Here is a 27,072-nt window from a genome sequence, read left to right as displayed (position 1 = left end):
TTGATGCTCAAACTGGAAACATCGCGCATGCGCCGGTCAGCAGCTGTACATTTTCCACTTTTATTTAATTATCCCTAATAAATTATTTCTTATTTTATATATATATATATATATATATGATCACAAGAAAATATCTCCAACACTTATTTTTACATAATGGAAGTTTGATATCAGTTCTTGGCAAACATTATTGTCTTGGGTTTTGACCATTTCCTTTTACTATTATTCCGTATTTTGTTCTTCTGTATGTTCTAATACAACATTTACAACATTATTTTATTTTATTCCCATTTTACGGGGGCTTCACTTCCGTTTCCGCTTTGTCACCGCTACACGTAACTGATGTGGTTCAACGTCACAATAAAATACAAAAAAAATGAATAGACGGATACCTGGCTGAATTCCCCCAGTGAGCAAGTTAACCTGCTGGCTGTAACCAACGTTACCACTAAACGTACCGCTAAGACGCTAAGTTTCCGTCCCCCGTTTTGACCAATATGAGCAACCTGTGTGCGTTTGCGTCCAGTAGCGTGAGCTCGCTAAGTGCGCAGAGGGTCTTCTCTCGGTAGCTAGCGTTAGCCCTGAAAAGCTGCCATCGGCCGCCCGCTCTGGCTGTTCCATTCACGGGAAGGGGACTCTACAATTAGCTGAGGTAACTATAAACGACTCGTCCATACCTGCTTGCAACGTCGCTGCGACGCGTAACGTTATTGACAGTGTAGCTAGTAGGCATGGTGCTACAAAGGCATGTCTGTGCAGCTGATGTGAGGTTACAAACGTAAAAACGTAGAAATTGAAGGTGAAGGCTAAGACCAATTTAATGCCATTTAGTAATATTGACATCTTTTCTGGTGCTTATAACGGTTTGTTTAGGTTTGCAAATATCCAGGCCTGTTGTGCACCTTCAGTCAGACTTGGAATTTTCTATGAAATTAGCACACAAAAATGCAAATGCAAAACCCTTTGCTCAAATGCCTGTCAGCCACCCTATGCATGTACGGTAGCAGATATAATTTGATGTTTTGATGATTAACTTCATCATTTGAACAACAATAACATTACTAATCATTTGTGTTTTTCACCCCCAGACTCGGCACCATGAATCTGTTACGATTAGTGTGCCGCCACAAGACAGCCCTGGTAATTGGCACAGTGTGCAGCTTTGCTGTGGTTCTGGTCTTCTTGGCTAAATGTACCTCCGAAACCCTGAAACAGGGCCACCAGGATCCTCCAGGCCTAGCCCCCCGTGCCATTGCTGTGCAATCCAACACAGAGACGCATAATCATGCCGCCACGTCCAAAGACAAGTCGGCATTCCTGGTGGTCCTTATCACAACCGGACCCAAGTACACGGAGCGGAGGAGCATCATCCGCAGCACCTGGCTGGCCAAGCAGGAGTCTGATGTTCTGGCTATGTTTGTGGTGGGAACCCAAGGGCTATCCAGTGAGGACCTTCAGAACCTTAACACAGAGCAAGGGCGCCACAAGGACTTGCTCCTACTGCCTGACTTGCGGGATTCTTACGAGAACTTAACACTCAAGCTGCTGCACATGTACTCCTGGCTTGACCAGAATGTGGAGTTCAAGTTTGTCCTTAAAGCAGATGATGACACATTCGCTCGTTTGGACCTCCTCAAGGAGGAGCTGAAGGGGAAAGAGCCCAACAGGTTATACTGGGGCTTCTTCTCTGGGAGAGGGCGAGTGAAGACGGCTGGGAAGTGGCGGGAAAGCTCCTGGGAGCTTTGTGACTACTACCTGCCCTACGCACTGGGCGGGGGCTACATCCTCTCGGCTGACCTGGTCCGTTACGTGCATCGTACTGCGGGCTACTTCAAGACATGGCAGAGTGAGGATGTGTCGCTGGGCGCCTGGCTGGCACCGGTGGATGTTCGGCGGACACATGACCCACGCTTTGACACGGAGTATAAATCGCGTGGTTGCAACAATAAATACTTGGTGACACATAAGCAGAGTCTGGAGGACATGTTGGAAAAACACCAGACTCTGCAGCGCGACGGCCGGCTCTGCAAGGAGGAGGTCAAGCTGCGACTGTCCTATGTGTATGACTGGAGTGTGCCGCCTTCACAGTGCTGCCAAAGGAAGGATGGCATTCCTTGATTTTTTTTTTTTTTTTTACAAGGACCTGACGTTGGCTTCTGTTTCGTATGGTTCAAGTAGGGGAAAAGGATTATTGTTTGTTGACCAATACTCCAGTGTTAGAACATGTAAGGTTATTTACGTTACAGGTTTCAGACAACAAAGTAGGTAGCAAAAAGGCCAATTTCAGTTTTTTTAACTGAGTTTTCCTTTCATTTACAATAGTTTTACAATTATCGGTATTGTGGTTTTTGTACAGTCTCCATTTTAATCGGGTTACGGTTAGGGTTAGGGTTTAAACTGTTCGGATAGAGTACAAGTAAGGAAGTCCCACTTTTCAGTTTCCTAGAACATCTAAGCCTTAGCTACGCTGTCTGCGGTGAAACAATGGGATTGAAAAGTATTACGTCTTATAACTCTCAAGCAAGAAGCCAACTTCAGCCTTGTGTCTTCTTCGGCCAATAAACTACTTCGGCCTTGTTATTTGGTCCCATGCTCATTTCAGTTCTCTCCTTACCTCCAGTTTACCACATCAGTGGCCTACTTCCCTTTGTTTGTGCTTTTTCTGTACCTCTAGCTAAATATTTTCCCACATATGGGATATGTTTCAAGTTTATTTCAGTGTAGTGTGTACAGTACAGAAAAATGCAGACGGGAGAATCTTACCCTGCTGTGATGTCTATATGTTTTGTGAAAGCAACTTATGTTGCCATTTTATTTATTGTTAATTTATTCTGCAGCAAACACAAGACTGGTGTCGAGCTGGGACAGAAGCACAGCAGCTGTGGATGCTACTTGTGAGTTGCATTTGTATTTATAAAGGGGTTCGGTTGGAGTTGCGTATAATTCATGGAACAAATGGACCAGAAATGTTCAAAAGTAAAACCTTTGTCTACTGTCAGTACTACAACATGGTTTAATGTGTTTGGAGGTGAAAAGAATGTGAAAGAGATAAGGGTTGAATGTGTTTTATTCAGCAAGCCTTCTTATTCCTTTATACAGGATCATAGATGAGGAGATTTACATTTACAAAGGAAACAGTTCCGCATTAATGTTTCAGTCAAAACATCTACTGTGTTGAAAAATCAAGTTATTTGTAATTGTTTGATTGCATCTCACTGCAAATTCACATGGAGAAACTTGATATGGACTACCAGCTGGCACTTGGTCACTTTTTAAAGAAAATAAATAGTTTTAAATTCAAATCATTGTTCAATGATTCATTTTTATGTTTTGCTTGGTTTTGCTGCTGTTAAGATCTTCAACCTGAACTTAACCTGTGATGTCAGCAGCTGTGTCCCAAACCGTATGAAATGTGTCCAGTATTGATTAACGGGGACAGTCAGTTGAAACACCATTAGTTGTAAAATGTCCAAACAGTTGTTTAAGTTTTTGTGAATTATGACCTGACTTTCTTCTTACTGTTATCGCGAGCAGATTGTAATTCAGTTTGATTTTACGTACATGCAAAGCCTCCCTTGATGTTTTAAAAAAATAAATAAATGTATTGTTGTCACTTCTATTCCTATGTTTTATGTGCATGTATCAGTCAAATATATACAAGTTGTAGTATATTTCTTGTTGGCAATATACATCGGATGATCTAGGATAACAATATGGATCACTAAATGGAGATGGAAGATAACCAAAATATAATATTTTTCTCCATTATAACAGTGCTTATAGTTTTACAAACAAAGTCCATTATATTATGGTTACTACTTTTTCTCTTTACATAAAGAACCACAACCTAAATTTGATTGATGTTGTTGTGATTTACCATATTTTTGCTTAATCCGGCAGAAGAGAGCGAGAGCACTGGCCCCCGATGGGAGATTAGCAGGGATCCAGGTCAAAGGTGTCTTTTAACTGATCAGTGTTAAACGCCACCTAAATATGTCTTATCCATTTTAAACGTGTTATCATGACGTTTAATGTGACTATTGTTTGATTTCATCTTCTGTCTTCTATTTCGAAGACCCAATTTTAATTGTAATTGAATAAAGAACAGCTGTTGAAAACTGAAATGATGCAGGCTCATAAGTTCCACCAACTATCCTGCCAGCCACCAATCAGCCCTTCTAACTATCAAATTGAACTCCCTGTCAAATAGAAATCAACAGATATTTGATCGATAGTAAAATGTCATTGGCATGGTGCACGCAGCTGTAACTCAGACATTCCAGAAGATGGCAGTAATGCCAGACAAATACAAAGAGAAAATAGTTTAAAAAAAAACTGAAACCGGAAATGTCAGCCGAGTGACTGCGAAGTGGATCGCTGCACCTCCACTTTATATTACATAATGGATTGTTAATTTAGGAAACAGTCATCATACCTCGTCAAAAGACAAACTGCGAATATGACAAATGGTAAGAGTTGCGTCCTTCAAGAAGCTTGGAAGTGTCCGCAGCTGAAGGCGGGGGTTCGGCTAGCTGCGCTAACGAGGAGGTTACCAGTTAGCTGTAGACGTGGCCCTGAACATCGCTGTTGGTCATTACATTGTTAACGTACAACGCGTCTGTTACCATTGTTATTACATTTTTACAGTTATTTGATCGTCGTGACACGTTTCTTCTAATCGTTGATGTTGATAATAACGGGGTTTTTTTGTTCGGCAAAGGTTACACGGTCGCTTGGTAACTATAGATTTAGCTTTTCATCGGCTAACGCTAAATGATCCACATAGCTAACATTAGGCTATGAATGAAAGAACGGGTTGTTAGTTATTTACTTCTTAAAGTGTCAACCGGAACTGTCATCGCCGACCGCTGATTTTGGTAAACAATATTTTTGATGTGGCTCCCGCAACTGTAAAAAAAAAAGAAGAAAAAAAAACTGGACCTAACAAAGTAAACAACAAGGGAAGACCACAAAACGGGGTTTAAAAATGAGTTTTTAAAATAACGTAACCGCACATTGTGGAGGCATTATCCTAGACAGAGCAACATAAATATTAACATCTTCGCCCCAAAGATGGAGATTGCAGTACAGACATTATTCAATAGTTGTAAGGGATTTTACACACAGGAAAACCCACAACGTCTTCAATTAGTGTTTGGTTTTTGTATTTATTTTGTCCTGCTCATGAAGTATATTATTTATTCCAACATGACCATTTCTTTTCGATTTCCTCTTTTAAAGATGTTTTTCAAATTGCACACGGTAATGCTACCTTCCCTTCCTTCCTTAGTGTACTCTTTGGATGGCATCCTGGTTTTTGGGCTGCTGCTGGTGTGCACCTGTGCATACCTCAAGAAAGTGCCTCGTATCAACGGCTGGCTGCTGTCTGAGAAGAAAGGAGTTTGGGGTGTCTTTTACAAAGGTAGATATTTTCACGTCCATATGGGAAAACCTAAAACTTAAGAAGAAGTTTTTCAACAAGTGGATACATCAGATTTGAATTTGCAAAATATATTGGCTTTTTGAAGTGCACAAAATATGATTTTTTGTTTTTGTTTTTAAAGGGACATGATATTTCTGAAAAATAAATGCTTTATAAAAAATAAAGAGAAATCCAGATCAGAAAACCTAAAAGGATTGGTTTGCACGTCTGAAAGTTTTATTGATTTTGTTGATTTGTTGTTGCAGCCTTATCCTCCTTGTTATGTACGTTTGTATTTGACCAGCAGTTATCTTCGCTCATCCCCTCATATCCTCTTTCTCTCTTCTTAGCTGCGGTAATTGGGACGCGGCTTCACATTGCCGTGGCAATTTCCTGTTTGGCCATGGCGTTCTACGTTCTCTTCTTAAAATGATCGTCAGTCTGCGCTGGAAAGGACACCGGATGGGTGCAGGCTAGGGATGGACTCATTACAGTGGTCATATGCTAATCCTTATTGGGGGAAACCTCATGGATTACCTGACCGGTGGCCCCATTGGCCTTGTGGGGCTGGCCAGTGCTGGTGATTGGGTACAAAACTCTTCCCTTGATAATTTGTATGCACTACAGAAAGAAATGGCATCTGTAATCCTCTCCGCAGTTATTACAGTGGAGATGGACGGTTGGGAACATGGTATCATTCTATTGTAGGGTAACACTGTTTGTTGTCTCCAGTCCCACCCCATAAAAATGTATACTGAAGGATGCATAAGATTGAAGGGCACCGTGTACATTTCTGCCATATACCTGTACACAAAAGTTAGTCTAGCTGTATATGGAAAAGGAAATGACTGTTCTGTGTGATCAAATTGAAAATAATCAGTTGTGCTGGCTCCCAGCTATGCTGGTTTTTCTGTATCTCTTGTGTAAAGGGTGGAGGGGAAGATGAAGCTAATGTATAAACATTCTATACTATATTTTGTTTTTTTCCCCCTTTTCTTTTTTCTTACATTTTCTCAACAGTTCTGTTTGACATCTCTTAAATAAGCTTATGCAAAATCCAGAGTCTGGGCAGGGATTGATTTCAGCTGTGACATCACAAGTAAAAATTGAAGTGGCAGAGCCAGCATAGCAGTGGAGAGCAGTGTTGGGTAAGCTAACGGCGCCAACGCTGGGGACGGCCGACACTCAGCAGAGGCAGCCTAGCATCAACAAGGCTGACGTCCCACCACGAACGTCTGCGGTGGGGCAGGAACCGGGAGAGCCAACCGTTTTAAAGACAAGACGGACTTTCACGTGCACTCGCGGCTGGCCCAGCTACCAAAACGGAGAACTAAGACGCTCTGGTTACAACTAAAACAAGAAGTTTCACTGCTCAGGATGCTATTGCTCTGCTTCATTTATGTTAGGAATGTGGTATATAGCTCCTTTTTAAGCTTTGTTTTAGGTTTGAAATGCAAATGTTGCACAGGTGTTTTAATTACTTTGACATCTAATAATATAATTTTAAAAAGAGTGACATCTAGAATACAATGTTTTACCGCAACTGTAGTGTATTGCTGAGAGGAGAATAAACTATATTGTGATAATTGGATATCTATATCTGTCTTGCCTAAGCATTTAAATATTTAAATGCAATGCCAAATATTAACGGTGCTTCTAATTGCACCTGAATTGCATGTTATTCTGAATTAAATCCTGTCACTCATTATTTTATTTTTTTTAAGAATAAAGGGTTATTTGGGGGGTTGCAGAGCAGTTTGGAATAAAACATTTGAACAATTTCTGTGTTTGTGGTCTTTGAAAGGCAAGTCTTCAGTGGCATGCATTGCTATAATTATGTATTACCAGCTTTAAATAGTTATACGTTTTTCCTATTGTATTTATTTTGTTTGTATTGCATCGGCTGCAGAAGTGATTCCCTTTAAAAAGAAGGGAAACAAATGAATTCAAAAGGATGATTCAGTGTAGTGGTATTCACTACATGCAATTGATAGTTAGCTGAGGGAGACATCAAAATAATTAAAGGCTCTCTCATACTTGGACTGATTTTTACCAGAGTTGCACTTTTAATTCAGCTTGCCCTTTATTCTGCCCCACTTTGCTTTTAGCCCCATTCTTCCTCTGGACTCAGTCATTCATTCCTAATGTAGTTTTTAAGGCCATTGTGCAGCGTCGACAGCATTTTTGGGTTTGTTGTTGCATGTAAAATATTATCATTTCATCTATATGTTTCTGCAGCAGAGAAAAGCCCCATAGCATTAGCCAATACACATTTCTGCTTGTTTGCAGTGTTGGACTTCCAACAAACGCAGCATGCAGAAGTCAATGGTATTATTTTGCTCTTGTTAGGTCATACAACTTTATTGCATATTTGTGTTTTGTCATTCCCCAACATACTCGCCTTGGATTAAAGAGTCAGCTAAATGACATGTAATGGGTCTCCCACCTACCACACTGAACCCTGACACCGGTTCACAGCACATTTACGACTGTGCCATATTTTCAGAACGTATTACTTAACATTGTTCTGCATACTCCACTTCTTTGGCAAGTGCTTTAACAGTAATTTTATGGAGTAGACCTTTTTCGGCGCAGGAAATTGATCATTGAAGAAAAGAAAAAGCACAGGTGTCATTCATAACAAAAACAAAACATAACCAGGACCATAAAGCCAAAGTGCCTGTGTTCTTCTTATAAGAACATATCACTCCCTCTTCATGCAATCATTTTTATATATATATATTTATTATATATATATTTATAATAATAATATGTATTTTTACAAAGAACATTGTATTATATTGAGTAATAACGTTTGAGATACATTTATACCAGGTTAAACCGTTTACTGACTTTTGTGGGAGATTCCCAGTTGGAGCGGGATGGAGGTATTCCCCGTTTTTTTAAGCTCCTCATTACAACGCAGCTCTCGCGAGAAGTAAATGATCGACGGGATCGTTTGCCGTCGAAGGGACGTGCGCGGTCCCGTTTCCGCGCGACCCGCAATACTAGAGAACTGAACAAAAAATTCTGTGAAAGCTAGTCCGGGCTGCTTCCTGACCCGAGCGCGTCCTGTAGAGGAAGTTCACTCCAAGCGCCCCGCACGCGCAGAGCTGGGGGATTTTATTTTTTTTGCACAATTGCAACGAATTTGCACGACTGGGCGTCCGAAGTTTTGTTGAGCGATTGAGGAGGAGGTAGTTTCTCGGGGACCACCACTCCACGTCGTGCCGCACGGGGTGGAGAGGAGACAGGGCAGAAGTTTCCGCTGGTTTGTTTTGTCGCTACGCGGCTGGTAAATCCTGCAGGAATGTCGCAGAAGGAGAGACCCACTTTCTACCGCCAGGAGCTCAACAAAACCGCGTGGGAGGTCCCGGAGCGCTACCAGAACTTATCTCCCGTGGGCTCCGGCGCGTACGGATCCGTATGGTAAGCAGCATTTGCAGGGTGCCATCCAGAGCACAACGGCAAAGATGGGTTCTCACCTCCGACCGAGGCCCGTCTGGGGCAAACACCCCCACCCCCCCCCCCCCACCCACCCCCGGACGGGCTGCTTGTCAACCTGTGAAGGGTAACAGTGGAAGGAAAGGGAGAAGGGGGGGGGGGCTTTTTATTTACTTTTTTCTTTTTTACTTCGGCTTTTGTCAACCGATGAGGCATCGTGCACGCTTCGGGGCGGGGGGGGGGGGGGGGTCGCGTTTCTCCAGCGGGTGGGGATTGTTTTTTGTTTTGTGCATATTCCGTATCGCGTTGTTGTCCTGTTGACATACACGCGTGCACCGTTACTGCCCATGTGTCCGGTAAGCCTACCGACATCTATTAGGGGGTCAGGTTGCACCAGATCACCGGTGTTAAAGACGGAGAGCCGCCGCTCATTAATCGTTTATCCGGCTTTCTATCGGAGAAGGCTGATCCGCGGCGTGTCCACGCTTGAATCGTCTGCAGAAGGAGTGCATTCCGCGTGAGATACGATCCGTTCTCGTTTTAAGTGAGGGCTTAACCAACAACCGACGAAACAATCACCTTCCTCCACAACAGTGCCGCAGCCGTGCACGTACGACCTGGTACTCTTAACACATCCGCACATTGCGTGCATTATGCATTTTCGAGTTGGGTGCAGCCTGCACAGTGGCAGTGGGTCACGTGGTTTTCGGGAAAGTAGGCCCCCCTCGTGCACACTAGGAGCTTTCTACATGAGTCTATTCGACGACGGCGATGACTCTAGAATGATGTAACCCCTTTCCCCCCGTTGTGCTACACGTATGACTCACTGTCCCAAGGTCAGGTGGTGGGCTCATGTGTGACGCCTTTAGTCACCACACAGTCATAGACGGGCTGGTGCTGTCATGTCAACTTTTATTTCCACACCTTCAGCGGTTGATGTGATTGTGTTGTTTTGAGTGGTGAATGAAGGGTTAACCATGACCGTATTGTGCTCTCATACATCTGCCGTGCACATGCAAGGCGTGACCAGTGTGTCACCACAGAAATCTTCGAGAGGCTAAATGCTGTAATGTGTATAAATAACAGCCAGCCCTATCATGACCAAAAGAGAGTTGATAATAAAAGAACGTGTGCACATCTTCCAATGCAGTTTGTTACAGGCTAGTAATGTAATGTAGTGTTGTGGGCTCCATGGTTGGTACAAAAACACTACTATGTTATTACCATGTTGGATTTTCAAATGGCGAGAGAAATGTAGTCGTTAATTAATTCAGATGTCATTACCAGCTGTTTAACGTAGAGGCTTTATTATCTTTCAATAATCAATTATAATCCGAGAGGGATTTTTTTTTACTTTTTTGAATCATTTTAACAGAAGTTGTGAATAGAAGTTCTTCTAGGAAAACGTTTAACCAGTGATGATGTTGTTGATTGATGTTCCTCTGTAGTTGCAGCTGAGGAAATTCCTCAGTGTTTTCTTCCGTATTTAATTCGATCCGAAAGCAGTTGTCAGCTCGGAACCATCACACGATAACAAAGTCTTTTGAATATTACAACTCACCATCAATTAAGCAGACAAAGCGGTCCAAGCAGCAGGGTGTCATTGAAACCCTCTAGAAGGTTTCTGAAACGTGAATATACATATATATATATATATATATATATATATAATATATATATATATATATATATATAACCTCATGGTACCTTCTGCAGTATGTTACGGCTATCGGTCAGCTGGACTAGTCTTTGTTGTTGCTGCCATGGCCTTCTTCCGGCTCTCGGCTTGAATTCTTCCCAACTTCTAGGTGTTGAAAGCTTCGGAAACGAGTCCTTTTTTAAGAACACGACTGATGCGTATTCTGCTCCCAGTGAATGGCGCTGGTTGCCATTAAAATATGGGCTCAACATACGTGTTGAGCGGCTCCTGTTAAACTATGCTCTAACCCTAAAAATCACAGGTCTGCTTATAGAAACTATTTTTTTTTCTCAGTGCAGTGAAATCACAGCTTAAAACAACCCACTAGTATTTTTGTACAAACATTATCCTTAACATATTCACTGCTTGTCATTGCAACAGAGCAGTTATATAGAACATTTACGTTTTCCTGCTTTCCTTCAGGCAATAGCATAATTACTCTTTGGAGCATATTTCCATTATAGACTGCGATTGGTTTGCTGGATTAATGGCACGCAAAAAGGTTCCTGCTAACCCAACCCAGCCCAGCTGCACTTTCTGCCTAAGCACATATTTAGAGAGTATATTGATGTATTGCTCCGGTAAATCCGGTGTACTGAACCTGTGGTAAAGCCATTTTGGTGGGAAGGTGCCAATTGCGGTGAGTTTGGCTGACACACTTGGTCTTAACCCCAAAGATGCGTGTACTGACTTGTCAGCTCTCCAAACAAACGGAAGCTTTACGCTTGAAACCAGCAATTTGAAAGACTTTGACTCCATTGGGTCATGCTGGATGCATGTCTGTAGGCATCGGGGGGAAAGGTGATGTGGACACACTAGGAGCCTTGTTGTCCCTTAAGTATTAAGGTTTGTTTTACATTGTTAGCAGAGCAGATTGGAAAATGAGTGTTACATGATGGTTGAGGTCCAAGCTGTGAGCACTGCCTTATTGCTGCTGCTCTGTAAACACCTGAAGCGCGTTATCTTACTGTCACCAAGGTCATTATCCCAGCAAGCACGCTTCTTTTAATCACAGCCAGAATAATAAATCATTATGATTGCCTTGTGTACTTTGATAAACGGTCAGCATTGAAACCCTTTTGCCCTTTTTTATAATTCTCTTTGAGCGGAAAAGCTGAAGTAAAGTTCTACCGGCAGCATTACTTCTAATAACAAAATGATTATTTTGAAGATTCGGGTGCATCCGATGATGTGTTTACGCTGAACATCTAGAAACTTGCTCAATAAAAGCTGGTTCCCCTTTTGCCCACTTTTTTGTTTTGTTGCTTTATAGTCCACAATGTTCTACCCAACATTCATCTCCAGCCCGTTCGTTCCCGTCATACCCATAAACCGATTCTAAAACGATTATGACTGACCCCTATCAAATATACCTGATTGTGTTCTTCCTGTGATGACTGAGAGGATTTGTGAGGATGGATTCATTTCTGCATTTTAAAAAGGACTGCTTGAATAGCACCTCTGGTGTTCTTTAATTTTTCTTTCAGTCATAGATGGGGAAGTACACATTTGACTCTTATGCCAACTCATGGTCTTTTTAATAATATCACTGCTGTGTTAGTCATTTTTTTGTGTACGAGGACGTTTTGGTGCTATTTCTTTCCACGTAGTGCTCATCTTAAAAGTGTGCGACATCGTATGCTTCTGATATAGTGTTGACTCCGACACCAAATTCAATGCTGATATTTGAAAGGTGTTTCCATGGATTTGTTACAGTCCACCTGCTTGTCATATTAGAGATTATATGTAACACATTTGATGAAATGTAAATGTGCACGGTAACACTTTATTATAATCACCCAACAATAACGCTCTTAATGTGTGTGCATGTGTACGGCAAGATTTAGTCGTTTATGTCAGGACTCTGATAAGCAATCTTAGGCATCCATGAGGAACCCTGAATGCCGCCCAAGAAATGCATTCCATCCACGGTGACTGCTGTGCAGCTTGAATGTTGTCAACGCGTTCATCCCTCTGTCTCTCCAATCTCTGGTCAAGTCTTTTTCATGAAATGAATTGAGACGATGGCAAGAGGACGGCGGCGTCGCTCACCACAGGCTTCTCCACCAGTCACTTAGGGCACGCCATCTCTCCTCCCTGCTCCTTTTACAGCCCGCATTTTTATGGTCATTTGTTATTGCACTTCCATTTATTACAGACTAATTGGATATTGTATGCTTAGACCCGTCTTGTTTGTCCTGCAGATTATAGCATCAGCCTTTGTCCATGGGTCATTCTGCTCTGTAGTTTACACAGAATACGCCGTTGAGATTTTACCTCTAGTGACGCATATGCGAGTTCTTCTGCAAGGCTGGAACAAAAAGTACAGTGTGTGTGTGTGTGTGTGGGAGATTATCTCCGACTAACTGGAGGAAAACTCGCTGCTTATCTCCACGTTCTCATTAGGTACGCGTGGCAGCGGCGTAACTTTTTGCACCAAAGCTACTTCTGGTGGCGTTGTGCAGTGTCGCGCGGCTACGCAGATTTCCCTTCCCTTCATGTGCAGGGAAAGGTCGACAGTTCAAATGAATGGTTTGTGCAATATGTTGAAAGGAAATGACTCGTCTCCACCCGTAACAGGCAGCGATACAATGGCCTCGCCGGCATTAACTCTTGACTGAAAAGGCCAAAGTGCAGCTGCTCCCAGGTCAGTAGTTCGGGTACTTTCAGTGACTTTCAGCAGCATGAGTTTGAACCTCTCACTGCAGGGCCCCTGCTTTTTGTTTGTTCTGTAGTTTGGAAACCGCGCCCCCCCACACACACAGCCCACCCACCCACCCTCACATGGGCAGACCACGAAAAGAGGAAACGATTGCTTTTGGCGCACTAAGCAGACACTTTTTTTCTTCTTTTTGACATGATTTTGCAACCATGTTGTTGGTATGCAGATTATGTGATTGACCTGGAAGGAATGTGGTTTGTTGTAAGTGGGTTGTATTCCCCTCACAGATCCTCAGACTGGAAATGCAGCAATGTCACGCTTCCCGGGGAGGCAAAGCCCATCTGCCTCTCCTCCCAGCACCCTCACAGTGTGTCTGTCTGTGGACAAGTGTGTTGATTCTTGCTGCTTTCATTTGAGAACATATTGTACAGATTGTTGTAACCGCACTTGTTTGTTGCTCAATTTAAAGCCACAGAGGGCACATTTCACTCTCGGCTTAATGCTACACTTCTGTTGACCGTGTGCTTCTCACCACACCAGTTTTCTTCCTTGGTCTTTGACACTGCCTCCACAGTAACAATGACAAGGAACGGTGCATTGAAATCACTAAGATAACGAATGACGACAATGCACACTCACACGGACAGCTCCAGCCAAATCAGGGCCCAGGCCGACTTCCCTCGAATGTGCTCAAATCTGCTTCTGCATTTGCGTTGACTGTTCCTGTTTAGTGAAATATTTTGTAACACCTGACTCTTGCCTTCCTGTTATTGAAACGCTGTAAACATTCTTGTAATGAACGGACATAACTAATTATAGACCGACTCACGTGTCAAGTGTTCCTGGAGATCGTGTGCCGAGCCAGTTAAGGTTACATTTTCAGTAGCGCTTCATCATTCTTAATCAAAGTAAACAATTCGATTTTCTTGCTCTTTCGATGTTGCACACAATGTTGGCATGTTCAGGCACGTGCCTACAGCCATAGGTTGCAGATTTATAATAAGAAGCAAATCCAAACCAAAAGTTACGCAATCATTTGTCTTTTATTTACTGGGTTGAGGCCACCTTAGCGGATCCGCGCAGTGTGTCGTTTTGGGTTAAATACAGTGAAATGTTTTGATGTGACAACCTGTTATTGGCACGACGTAATGCTTTGACATTTTACAACCAAGGTCTTAACAATTTGCAAACACTGTGCCTTTCAGCTCGGTGTACGACGTGAAGACGGGCCTGAAGATAGCGGTGAAGAAGTTGTCCAGGCCCTTCCAGTCCATCATCCACGCAAAGAGAACCTACAGAGAGCTGCGGCTGCTCAAACACATGAAGCACGAGAATGTGAGTCTCCCGCAAAGAGCCCGCCCTCGCCTCCACTGCCCCGGCCCGTTCTGATGCCGTGTTCTCTCATTCGGCTCTTAAGCAAGAATTGCACGTGATGTTGCACGTGAGGTTCTGCAGAGTGAGTCTTAACGTGCAGAAGCAGGCAGTGCTCACTGCGGGTCTGTATCCGTGTGACTTGTAGCTTTTGATTGCTGGAGCTCGTTTAAAGCCGGCCTCAAGATCGAATCAGCGCGACTGGAAACACGTGACCTGGGAAGTGATACGGAGCTGAAGCCAGAACAGCTCTGCTTCCCGAGAATGAAATGGAACGACAGAAAAGCTCCAGTTCACCCGTTCACATACTCCCCTTCTGTGGAGAAGATAAACACAAGTCCATTTGCAGGCACTTAAAGTCATGAACACGCACAGTGTCACTTAGCCCAGCTAATGTCCACATGCACACATCAATGCACAGACATCCGATCCCCCTCAACTATTGTGCAACCCAACGCCTCATTCAGCTGACTGCAGAAACAACAACAACAACTTGTTGTTGCGCATGGTGGTTTCTTGTCCCACTTTCCAACACACGCTGGCCTCGGGGGGGGTGGGGGGGGGGGGGCTAGCTGTGACCAGTGTGATGTCCTTTTTCAGAAGGAGGTTTCCCTGCGATTGATCGAGGTATGTTGCGCTGCAGCACACGCAGTGAGTCACCAAACAAGTTTCAAACTGCAACCCCATCACATTCAGTGAGTCTGATTTTGTTGCTGCAGCAATCTGGGCTCCTTCCATTTAAGTTTATTATTTTGCGGCAGTGGCCTAAGTTCCCCTCTCGCAATCTCTGCTTGTGTTTTGGTGTTCTGTGTTTAGGTGTAAGTACATAGTGTCGCACATGCAGACACTTGCCCACGTACAGAACACACACACACACACACACACACAGTGCCTCCTTTCTGTGTGTTGTTGGTACATTCAGATAACACTCGGTGTGCATCCTTTTTTTTCTGTTATGTAACATTCAGTTGTTACAATTTCTCAAGCTGAGTGGGAGCTATTCCACCGCTGAACGGTGTGCGTTTGTGCGAGTAGGACTAGAAGTCTCTGTTGGTGCTGTGGTCTTTGTGGGGGAGAAAATGTAAAAGGGCTCACTCGATAGTTTGCTTTTGGCCATTGTCATGGGTGCAAATGGCTCGTAATGAGAGCTCACTGGTGAGTGACAGGTTGGACTAGTGCTTTCTCCTGTGTCATCAACCTGCAGCCGCTGTGAAGCGCAGCAGTTTTACATGACACAGACAGACGCACAGACTCACAAAACGGAGGAAAAAAAAAAAAAGCTGCAGCTTGACGGTGTGTGGTAAGTCTCAAAGGAAAGAAACCCACCAGCAGCCTCATTTAAGGGCCAACGGGACCCCGTCAAATAAAAGCCCGTTTCACATCACATTCCTACAACGGCCTGTTTTGTCCGGTTTTATTTCACTATTGAAACAGTTTTGGTCATAGTACTGCACGTGCATCGTACTGACATTGACATTATTTTAAAAAAAAACTGACTTCTACCGCAAAATCATGTTGTGGTCATGGTCACACAGCTTATTTAAGCGTTTATATTGCTGCTTGATATTATCATTGAGGATGTTGTTGTCAGTTTCATCATAACAGGGAGTATTGCATAAAGCTGCTTTTTTTCTTTTTCTTAAATCGTCAAAGCATTTTAATACCTACCTCGGCTTTACACTGAGAGGGATTCTGTGTTTTGCTCACGCTGTTGCCAGGAGACTCCCTGGGTTTGGATTTTTGGAAAGCCTTGATGGACCAATCAGCAGATTGTTGTGCCTCCAGCCATCCAATCAGCTGAGGTTTTGCGCCGTGCGTGGGCGGGCCGCTCCTGTGTTATTATTATAATACCTATCCTCCCCAGTGTCTCTCCAGAGGGCTGGGGCAGGGTTGGCTCTCTGGGCGGCGCTCTGCCAGTATGCTTGTGTGCATGAACGTGTGCATGAACGCGTGCATGAACGCGTGCATGAACGCGTGCATGAACGCGTGCATGAACGCGTGCATGTACATTTGATGCACTTCCACCAACAAACGTAAACACGCACTCATGATAATCCTTTCATATGCTTCCTGTCTTTGTTCTCTTTCTCTCTCGCTTTTCATCTGTTCAAACAGAAAAACTCATCTACGTGCACATAATTATCTAACACTATCATACTTAGTCACTTTGACATGTTATTTATTTTTTGCCTGTCATGTCTTCACAGATGTAATGATCTGTAGTGAAGGGTTGTAATGTTGATGAATGAAAACAAATGGAACGTGCTCAAAACTGAAGATCTTGTTAAAAACCACGTGCCTGTGCTTGAACAATGTGAAACCAATTAAATGCAATCCAACACCGTACATTGCCTTGGTGCCAACTCTCTGAAATATATCTACTTTGTTCACACACATGTAAAACCACTGGTGCCCGTCTTGTCATCATGGTGTTGACAGATACTGTCCTCTCCTTCCTCTGAAATAATATCTGTTGTGGTTATTATAATCTCCATTTATGGCTAAACTACTGTGGCGAGTGTACGTCAATATACACGCAATCTAGCAATAGTCTTTGAAATGGAAAAGGAAATGATGCCCCCCCCCCCCCCTGTTTATCAAATTCATCTCCATACTTGAACAGGTTACTTATAGAAATGTTCAAAATGTCACACAGTTCTTTATTGTTAGTTTGTTACCTAGACACATTTTTACTTTTAAAGCATGTAAGCTGATATTCAACTTTATCAAATGGTTGTTTATCAAACATTCAGTGCAGCTTGTGAATCTCTGTCACAAAAACACACATTTTGTTTTTATGTTTTCTGACCTTTTGACCTATTTTCTTGCCTTCAGGTGATTGGTCTATTGGACGTTTTCTCACCAGCAACAAGCTTGGAGGAGTTCAATGATGTGTAAGTCCCACTTTTAGTCTTTCCTCTCACTCTTTTTGATATCGTCTTTGTCCGCCTACCTTCTGTCTAAAGCTCTCTTTAGGATCTCTCATTGTCACATAATGAAACCCATCATATCAGCAAGATCGCAAGATGAGCATGATAGTACTGGTAGACAAACCTGCCGCTCTTAACTTTATGTGAGTCCCGCAACTGGCAGGTTTTAGCAAGGTGATTGCATGCTGAAGTTGTGCCTTATGCACATCACAGCTAGTCTCCATGGTAACAGCCATCTGGCAGTCTCCAGGGGTACTCTGTGTCTCTGCGAGTATCTATGCACATAATATTCAGTCAGTGTCCTTGAATGCTCAGCATGGTGTGGCGTTATCAGCATGTGGCACATTTGCTGAAATGTGAGACGAAGCAACACAACAGACACCTGGCAATGCAGTTGCCCAATAAGTATGTGACATTTCATCTTTTATGTGACCAGTAATAAAAGCAATTATGCAACAGCTCTTGTAGAGAAGCAGATGCACATTACCGGGCAGCCAATTACTGGTGTACTGGTGTCACATGACAAATGCACTTCTATTATTTTTGTCTGTCTTTAGCTCATCTGTTGGCTGAATAAACTGTACACTATCAAGTAAATATAAATGAAAAGAAATGTTTCTGTTTGCTTACTCTTTGTCACTTTATTTACCCTTTCTCCCTTTTGTGTACAATTTATTTTTCTTAAATGTTAATGTAATGTTAAGTTACGGAGAACAGTAAACTTGAAAAAGAAAAGGTGTCACAAAGTTATTATGCTGACGTTTTAAAGTTTTCAATATAATTAGTTACAATAAAGATACAAAGATCTTCATTAACAACACAAACCCAATGAATGTAAGACAGCTGCTGAAGACAAAGACTGACATTTGGAGTCCCCACCTCATCGGCTGCACTGTATGATTTGCAGGTACTTGGTGACCCACCTAATGGGAGCAGACCTCAACAATATCGTCAAGTGTCAAAAGCTGACCGATGACCACGTCCAGTTCCTCATCTACCAGATTCTCAGAGGCTTAAAGGTCAGTGAAGCATCCAGCAGAACAGGACAACTCTGCTCCACCCTGTGGCGTTCTCCCGGAAATGGTCTTAAGTTAAGCTACTGTTTATCAGTATGTTGAAAATACTAAACATTCTTTTTTTACAAATTGGTGGAGCGGCTGCGGAAACTACTTGAGATTCAGTAAAGAAGCCGTTGTTTATTATAGTACCCGATGGCTCTCCAAATATTATTTCCTATAGTCCGTTGTGGTATTGGTGGCCTGTTGAGTGACAACTGAACTTTGACATCTGACACGGTGAACCCAGGGTGAGAAGGAGAAAGATATCTGGGACAGAAATTACTCTGAATCACTATTTCTGATGGGACTGAATACTTGACGTTTGTCACAATGCTCTTTGCGATTGTTTAACTCCACTTCCTTGTGTTGATTGTTTTTATTAATATATAAAGTCTGCTACTTGGTGTTCACCCCCTGTGGATTTTAAAAGGAAGTATCACACCAATATGGGATTTTACACCCACACACTTAAACAGGGGTATAAAAATAGCACATTTAATATGCTTCACTGTGTGATACAAAATGAGTTGTAATGTAAATTCTATCTTCTTCTCTCTTTCTTTCCCCACAGTACATCCATTCTGCAGATATCATCCACAGAGTAAGTTTAATGTGTTTTACTACGCTTTAGTCCCAATAGGAGGTTAGATAACAAGAGCCAAAACTAAGAGTACCACATGGGCTGTGTGGTTAACATAAACGGGGACAGGCGCCGGCTTGCAGGATTCTTCTCCATTACCTCCTCATCCAGTCTTTACTTTTCCTTCTTGTCCCATCAGGACTTGAAGCCCAGTAATCTGGCCGTAAATGAAGACTGTGAGCTCAAGGTGAGAGACGGTCGCCATGAAACAAGGTTCAAACGTATATATCATTCAGATGACCACGTGGAGGGGAGAATATTCACTAACGCTCCTTGTCCCCAAGATCCTGGACTTTGGTTTGGCGCGGCACACAGACGACGAGATGACGGGCTACGTAGCCACCCGGTGGTACCGCGCCCCGGAGATCATGCTCAACTGGATGCACTACAACATGACAGGTGCGCACAATGACTCCGCCACAATGCTTTGAACTACAACTGAATGGAAAAGGACATCATTTTACACAATTGAGACTGCTGTCTGTCATTGGTGCATGTCCGCATTTGACAAAGATTGATTGTACAATAATGGTGGTCTTTGTGGTCTGCATTATAAACTGCTGTGTATACATCTAGATATAGATAGCTGTTGCTTTTTCTATTGTAGCATCACTATTGCGTAACATTTGATTGGGGGATTAACAGAGGAACTAGGCCAGCTCTTCTTTCTTGCGACATCAACATGACATTAAACACCAGCCAAAGCAGTTGTCTTGCGTGGCTTTGCAGTGTTGGTTTAAATGGTCATATAGAAAAAGAAATGGCCTTTTAGCTTACATCACTAGGTCTCACGCTTACGTGCTGCATATGAAACAGACATATTATATGACATTATGTGTTCCATATTCTTAAGTACTCACTGTGCTGCATGCTTTTCTTCTTTCTTTTTTTTTCTAACGTGTTGCAGTCGATATCTGGTCAGTGGGCTGCATCATGGCTGAACTACTTACTGGACAGACGCTCTTCCCCGGCACCGACCGTATCCTTCCACCACTGGCGTTGCCATGCAAACGTTAGAATAATGGAGTAGCTGGAGTATTCTTTTGGTGGATCTCAATAGAAGTGGAAGGTGGATGCATACTCTCCTAGTGTGTATGTTCTGTTAACACCAAAGTGTTTCAAATGCATACACTTGCACAGTCACACTCATTTCAAGCTGACTCAAAAGCATTGTTGAATATTGACTTTTGTGAGTTGCATGGCAGAATAGTAAAGGGTGTGTGTGTGTGTGTGTGTGTGTGTGTGTGTGTGTGTGTGTGTGTGTGTGTGTGTGTGTGTGTGTGTGTGTGTGTGTGTGTGTGTGTGTGTGTGTGTGTGTGTGTGTTCATGTGATGGGAGTTAAGAGTCCCCTGCAGTCTATGACTCAGCACTGCCCACTGTTGTCTCCACTTTGTCTCTATAACACAGCACACCTTCCTGTTTCCCTCCCACGAAGCTGCCAATGCAGCAGCAGCAAAACACACAACACACAGGAAGACGGTGTGTTAGCGCACACACCGTACCACACCAAAAACAGACGTTGGCACACCTTACTGCGATCATTGTTCTCTTCAACATTGAAAAGCGTGTGTGTGTGTGCGCACATGCACTTTTGCTTTGAGACAGGAATTAGGTTAATCAAAAATGCTAGTTTGGTTCCAGCTTCTTCAGTGAAAGGATTTGCTGCTTTTTTCCATTTTTATACAATGTGTAGATTGAGAATGTTTTATTTGAATTATATTTTTATAGTTTTTGTACTGTACTTTCTTTGTCCAAATAATGCATTATACTTATACAACACAATAATTGACTGAAAACGTGCAAAGTGACCAAAGATTGCATGACATGCCATGAGGAAAGTAGTTGTGGATTCTTCGTGTTCAATCTCAATTCAGCATCTGAATGTTTGTAACCCGGAGCAGTGTCCATCTGTTGACTTTTTGTTTCCTTTCTGTTACTTTTGATTGAATGAAAGAATCTTTCTTTGAAAACGGATTTGACTGCTACACCTCGCCGTCTCTTTCTATCAAACACCCTCCATCCCTCCTGTTTTCCTTCATGTTACTGGGGTAGACATTGATCAATTGAAGCTTATAATGATGCTCATCGGAACCCCAGGGCCCGAGCTCTTGATGAAAATCTCTTCAGAGTCTGTGAGTGTTTAGCACCGTCCGGCCCGTCCTGTTGGGATGCCCCTCCTGCCTGTGTTTGTGTTTCCATGGCAATCTACTATGTTACTTTTGTATTGCTACCACTACTTTTGTTGTGCTGCTGTCGTGTCCTAAAATTGTGTTTTTTTGTTAATGGCTCCACTTGCACTTTAGCTCAAAGCTTTGATTCCCACTTCTTTCTAGCATGCACTAGGATCTCTTCATACGACAAGGTTCAGAGGCTTGTCGTGCAGCGTATCTATAAATCTCGTCAAATACTTGGACACGTCATTATGAGTAACGGTCAAGCGGGAGTCGAGTTACAGTGAAGCTCAGAAAGTGTCTTCATCTTCTCTGAGTGTGTGTGTGTTTGTGTGTGTGCGCGCGCATTTACCCCCCCCCCCCCCCCCTCCCCTTTCCACCATTCCATACACAACCTACCCTAACCATCCACGCTCTTTGACATGCTGACCTCCATAATATGATGCCCCTTGACTCGGAAGATAGATATAAACCAGCTGCAGCAGATAATGCGCCTGACGGGGACGCCCCCAGCTTCCCTCATAAGCAGGATGCCCAGCCACGAGGTGAGACAAGCGCCCTCCACTTTTGCATGAGCACCAGCGCCCCCCCCCCTCCCCCTGGAATCAGGGCCAAGACTTTGTCGTTTTGGAAGTTCCTCAAAGGTTGCATCTGCGTTTTAGCCTTTGCTCTCACTCAACTTACTCCCTGTTTCTTCTCTGACTCAATGTGCTTGTCTCAGCAACGCTTCGCAGAGTGCTTTTCCACTGAATTCTGATGAGCTATCCAAGGCATTAGTCCCACATATTGATTGGAAAATTAGTGCATAGTGTTTGAGTAATGAGGCTGGTTGGTAGTTGAGGGGCTTGAGGCCTGCCTTACTGTGAGGATGTACAGTAATTACAGCAAAAATCTAAAAATATTTTCACTTTTTTTAGGGTTAAATCCTAAATCAAAAATATTGTTTAAATCTAGACAGTTTTGTGTCTTGCCTAGGCTGTGGATCGTGTTGATTTATAGGGTTTTCTGTAAAACAACTTTTTAACATGCAATTTTTGGCACTTTGATTATCACAGGGCGAGTGCAATTTAGTACAATTATGAAGGCAGACATCCATATGGTTGTTTTTTTCCAAAACTCCCTCAAACACCACCATTTTTGATTTGGGGGTGAGTTGTAGCACGACTAAGTGCAGCCTCTGGCCCCTGCGGTATATTTGACTGTTTTGTTCATTGCTTCTCACAGGCGAGGAATTACATCAACTCACTCCCCCACATGCCCAAGAGGAACTTTGCTGATGTGTTTATTGGCGCTAACCCTCTCGGTAAGTTCCCTTTCAGCATCACGCCACAGCTGACCTCCCGCCTGGCTCAGTGACTCCCCCTACTGGTGCCACAAAGTCCACCTTTTTGTTGTTTTGTTCAGGGATAATTACTTTATAGGTATGTCCAATTTAGATAACTCACTATAAAAAATATTGACCACAACAATGAGATGAGTTTTAGCACCTATACAGATGATGGTGAGTTTTTCCTTCCCCTCTTCACGTGCTCATCTCTTCTTCTCTTGTGTCTGCGTTCAAGCGGTGGACCTGCTGGAGAAAATGTTGGTGCTGGACACAGACAAACGTATCACGGCGTCCGAGGCTCTGGCCCACCCGTACTTTGCCCAGTACCACGACCCGGACGACGAGCCCGAAGCAGAGCCGTACGACCAGAGCTTCGAAAGCCGCGAACTGGAAATCGAAGAGTGGAAGAGTAAGTTGGCACATTTGTGGATGCACGGCGTAGAACCGGTAAAAAGAAAATAGGCCGTGCGAGTCGTGCAAACACTTGGTAAATATTCATTCCCTTTCAGGGTTAACCTACGAGGAGGTAATCAGTTTCGAGGCGCCGTCGTTCGATGGTGACGAGATGGAATCTTGAAGAGGACTCGGCTCCTTTTCTTCCCTCTTTTTGTTTTCTAAGAAACTTACAGGACTATCAGTCTCTTGTGACTATCCACCACTTTCTCCACGCACGCACGCACGCACGCACACACACACACACACACAAGACATTCAAGTGCCTGCCGTCATTCATCTCCAGGGGACGTTGTTGTATCAGGGCTAAAACTTGACATCCTCTCTTTTTCTGTCCCTAAATATTGCTGTTTTTGTTACCATGCATCCCAAAGCGCGGAGGCAGACTTTAAATTCTCACTTTATCATTTTTGTGAGTTTTTACCTCAAACATTTATTGTTTGTATTGATCCCTTTGATTCCGAAAACTAGAAACAATGTCAGTATCTCGGAGAAACGTAACTCCTCACGTATTTTATGAAAATGTACCACTTAGCATTAATTAACATTAGGATTAAAGTTCGATAGAAACGTGTCACACTGCGGTTTAGTTGTGTATCTTTCCTCAAAATATTGATATATAAATGAAATGGTATTTTGGTGCATAGAGCTGTGTAGATATGACAAACAGTATTTGTACATAAGTGTTTCAGTCAAACTAATAGCGCTTTTTGTGTAAAAGTCATAATTACTGAGCCAAGTCTCAGCCAACTCCTTTGACAGTACAAAATTGTATTACTAGAATGTAGCCTAAAATGGTATATAAAAAGAAACATTATGTAATTTAATACAAGTATGTGTATGATAGGCTAAAATGTTAAACATTTACTTCCTCGCGGCAAACGAGGGTCTTCATATTCCTCATCGTTAGATTTGAAGGTTTACAGTGTCCTTTAACCAGAATAGGAGTTCAGAGAGGATGTAGACTTGACTTAAGAGTCAATTTCTCGTACTTAACATTTGTTTTACCAGTTCTATCCTGTTGTTTCAGAAGAATGTTACCGTCCCCATTATCACAACTTACACCTCTGCATGATATAGTCAGATTAATGTTTTTTGCAATCTGATGTTTCCCACCACAACTGACAATGTATTTTTATCATAATGCATTTATAGAATACAGTACTATTAAATGTTATTGAATGTTGGGGGCACCAGTCGGCCCTGTATTTATGATCTTTTGTTATGTTTGTATATCGATGTAAAAGAGAATATTATTTGGTAGAATTTGAGGTTATTTTTATTATTTATGGAAAGCTTACTGTATCAGAAACCAAATGTACCATCAATAATCTCAAACGTCGGTTTAGCTGTGGCGACTGCAGTTACAGCTTGTCTATGGGAGCCAACAATATTATTAAAATGTTGTGCACAACTATATAGTTTATATCAGTTTGATCAACTGCTCGTGTTGGAGTGGCTTCTGTTCATTTTCTCCTTTTTAGTTAAAAGCAGTTCTTAAACTTTTGTATAACTTATTTTGTTCACTGAGGTACTTCCCTCCAAAAGAATTCTATTTTGAAAAATGAGATTAAAATTTGATTAAAAACAATCAAAGCAAGATATGTATTTCGACTACATGACCATTTCATGTTGACATGCAAACCCCTAAACCGCAGACTCCTTTTTCTGAATTGTACTACGAACCTTTGAAATGTTCTTTGTAAACTACTGTGGGGGTCAGATGACCTTGTGACATACTAGCTACATCCACAGATGCTAATGTCAAACAAACATCAGTCCCTTCAGTTTAATTTGCAACAGCCTGTTTTCATATAGTGCTTTTTTATGTACTTTATTCTTTGTGTTAAATTGCGATTTGATATTATTTGGTGATTCTTGTAATATTGACTGTTTATTGAGTAATGCTAGAAATATGTTTGGCATTCATTTGAATAATTTAGCAGGGCACATGTTTGCGGGAAGAAGTGTACGTTTACTCACTAGATGCTGAACCCTTGTTCTTTGTAGTTTTAAAACAACTGCATACATTCAAAAGGATATTCATCTTTTTACATATCTAAATGTCCATAGTTCATTTAGTAATTGGTTTATCTTTTCTTTTCCCACGATGTGTTCATATGTTGTTGTTTTTGTAATTTTCCAATGTATCAAGACAGCACGCCACACCACCTGTAAATACCACCATTAGAAAATAAAGGCTACTATTTTTCAAACCGGTCACAGTGTGTGCAGCATATTGTGTGGCAAATTTTGGCCGTCAATTTGCCACCACTTGGAGGCAGCGTCGCACAAGAGAAAAACCTTTGTCAACATGTAGGATGACAAGAGCTGCAGGAAAAGTCATGATGTAAATAATACTGATATATGAATGAAACACTAGACACTATTGGTGATTGCGTTGCACACAGAATCTAAAAGCTCCATGATCTTAATGTATTAGTTTTAACAATAACTGAATCAGGGCAACTAGTTCGAGTCCTCGCTACGACTAGTCGTAGAGGAACCTATTGTATTTCAATGAATTCTTATTATTCTTCTCACAAACCGCGGCCCTTTTTGGGGCCTTTATTATATTCAAAAAGTTGTTAAATTACGCATGGACATCCGGACTGTTAAAAAATGTGATAATGTTTGGGTATAAAGAAATGTCTCTATAGCGCCCTCTGTAGAGACATTTCCCCCCGCATGTCGAAGGTCCTCTTCGACATGCTTTACAAAAAGGTCAATCATGGTATGCAAATGCACCTAACTAGATTTTATGCCATTTTGAATTTAGTGAAAAACCCATTTTTGGCAATTTCTCCTAAACGCTGAGTTTGTTTGTCACGAAACCTTCGGTGGATCATTATTGGGTCAATAATATTTGAAGAATAGGGGGCGTTGTAATTAATGGTTGAAAATCTGCATTTTTGGCCTGTTTTCGGCCTATTTTCATGATTTCTTACAGTTGTAAAATACCGAACTCCTTGAAACCGAAATCGGATTAAACCCGATTCTTTTCTAAATCGCGCAGTGTGATCCTGAGACCGTAGGCTCTAAAATTTGCATTTTGCCGGAAGAATTTCAAATTTATGTGTGTAGGGAGCATTTTAAAAAAAACACCATCCGCCACGAACGTTGAAGTTGTTTTAACTCGACCATACTTTATCTAATCTGCTCCATATTTCTCATATAGTATGAACTTTTCACGCTTTAAACATCCATATGATCATTTCTAACCTGTCTTATGGTTCTAAGAAGATATTACGCTTAATGAACTTTGCAAGGGGTGTGGCTTAATCTGGCAAGATTTATAACTTCCAAATGGCTTGGCCTGCCCTCACCAAAATTGCAGGATATGTAAACATTGAACCTCTATTTTCATCATTTTTGAAGGGGGCGCTGCATTTAATCGTTAAAGATGTGCTTTCTTGGCATATTTTCATAATTTCTTACAGTTGTAAAAATCGAACTCCTCCCAGGGATTAAACCTGATTCTTTTCAAATTCACGCAATGTGCTCTTGAGATCTCGGCCTCTAAAAGTTGCATTTTGGCGGAAGAAATATTAAACTATGTGCGTAGGGCGCAATTATAAAAAAAACACCTGGGTCATGTATTTTTTACTTTTTTCTTAAACTTATTAACTTGAATTTACTTTGACTCAAACACTGTCTTTCTATTTTGGTATCAAATTTTAACATAGTGTGCAAGGTAAAAAGAAAAGACTCTGGATTTTTATCATGGACAAAAGTTGATTTTCAATATATGCTAATAACATGACTTTTTATTGATTGCAATTTTGTTTGACTGCGGAGGAAGTCAGTAAATTGCCTTTGTTTCTTAACAGGTCATTTTGCCAATAGAAATCTCTTGACTCCTTTTTCGAAAGCGAATGCCTTGAGTATTTGCTGT

The 27,072-nt window shown here is 42.1% G+C and overlaps 3 protein-coding genes across 4 annotated transcripts; all 3 read left to right on the top strand.

Moving 5' to 3' along the window:
* The first annotated feature begins 324 nt into the window (after positions 1–324).
* Positions 325–3,619, top strand: b3galt6 (UDP-Gal:betaGal beta 1,3-galactosyltransferase polypeptide 6). Its single transcript, XM_037490377.2, has 2 exons — positions 325–652; positions 1,089–3,619. The coding sequence occupies exon 2, from the start codon at positions 1,099–1,101 to the stop codon at positions 2,116–2,118; it is 1,020 nt and encodes a 339-aa protein (XP_037346274.1). The 5' UTR covers positions 325–652; positions 1,089–1,098; the 3' UTR covers positions 2,119–3,619.
* A 703-nt stretch (positions 3,620–4,322) lies between these two features.
* tmem167b (transmembrane protein 167B) lies at positions 4,323–7,203 on the top strand. The gene is made up of 3 exons (XM_037448169.2): positions 4,323–4,469; positions 5,291–5,422; positions 5,773–7,203. Exons 1-3 carry the CDS (start codon positions 4,460–4,462, stop codon positions 5,853–5,855), a joined length of 225 nt encoding a protein of 74 aa, XP_037304066.1. The 5' UTR covers positions 4,323–4,459; the 3' UTR covers positions 5,856–7,203.
* Positions 7,204–8,394: 1,191 nt separating this feature from the next.
* Positions 8,395–25,397, top strand: mapk14b (mitogen-activated protein kinase 14b). 2 transcript variants are annotated; one of them, XM_037490609.2, is made up of 12 exons: positions 8,395–8,851; positions 14,433–14,562; positions 17,434–17,492; positions 18,436–18,547; positions 19,158–19,187; positions 19,366–19,413; positions 19,511–19,625; positions 20,134–20,205; positions 21,279–21,358; positions 22,622–22,700; positions 22,960–23,133; positions 23,234–25,397. In XM_037490609.2, exons 1-12 carry the CDS (start codon positions 8,733–8,735, stop codon positions 23,299–23,301), a joined length of 1,086 nt encoding a protein of 361 aa, XP_037346506.1. In that variant the 5' UTR covers positions 8,395–8,732; the 3' UTR covers positions 23,302–25,397. The 2 variants fall into 2 exon arrangements, with proteins under 2 accessions (XP_037346506.1, XP_037346505.1); XM_037490608.2 differs by lacking the exon at positions 21,279–21,358 and adding an exon at positions 21,863–21,942 and having other exon boundaries at positions 8,397–8,851.
* The last annotated feature ends 1,675 nt before the right edge of the window (positions 25,398–27,072 follow it).

This window comes from Pungitius pungitius, chromosome 8 (genome assembly GCF_949316345.1).
Source record: "Pungitius pungitius chromosome 8, fPunPun2.1, whole genome shotgun sequence".
In the NCBI taxonomy this organism is placed as follows: domain Eukaryota; kingdom Metazoa; phylum Chordata; class Actinopteri; order Perciformes; family Gasterosteidae; genus Pungitius; species Pungitius pungitius.
Note: the sequence above shows the minus strand (reverse complement) of the source record. Positions and strands in the feature narration are given on the sequence as shown.

Excerpts from the sequence above, each read along its gene's own strand:
- b3galt6 (XM_037490377.2), top strand. The coding sequence starts at position 1,099 with ATGAATCTGTTACGATTAGTGTGCCGCCACAAGACAGCCCTGGTAATT.
- tmem167b (XM_037448169.2), top strand. Across the intron at positions 5,423-5,772 it reads TTGGGGTGTCTTTTACAAAG|CTGCGGTAATTGGGACGCGG; the intron begins GTAGATATTTTC and ends CTCTCTTCTTAG.
- mapk14b (XM_037490609.2), top strand. The coding sequence starts at position 8,733 with ATGTCGCAGAAGGAGAGACCCACTTTCTACCGCCAGGAGCTCAACAAA. Across the intron at positions 14,563-17,433 it reads AACACATGAAGCACGAGAAT|GTGATTGGTCTATTGGACGT; the intron begins GTGAGTCTCCCG and ends TCTTGCCTTCAG. Across the intron at positions 23,134-23,233 it reads GGAAATCGAAGAGTGGAAGA|GGTTAACCTACGAGGAGGTA; the intron begins GTAAGTTGGCAC and ends ATTCCCTTTCAG.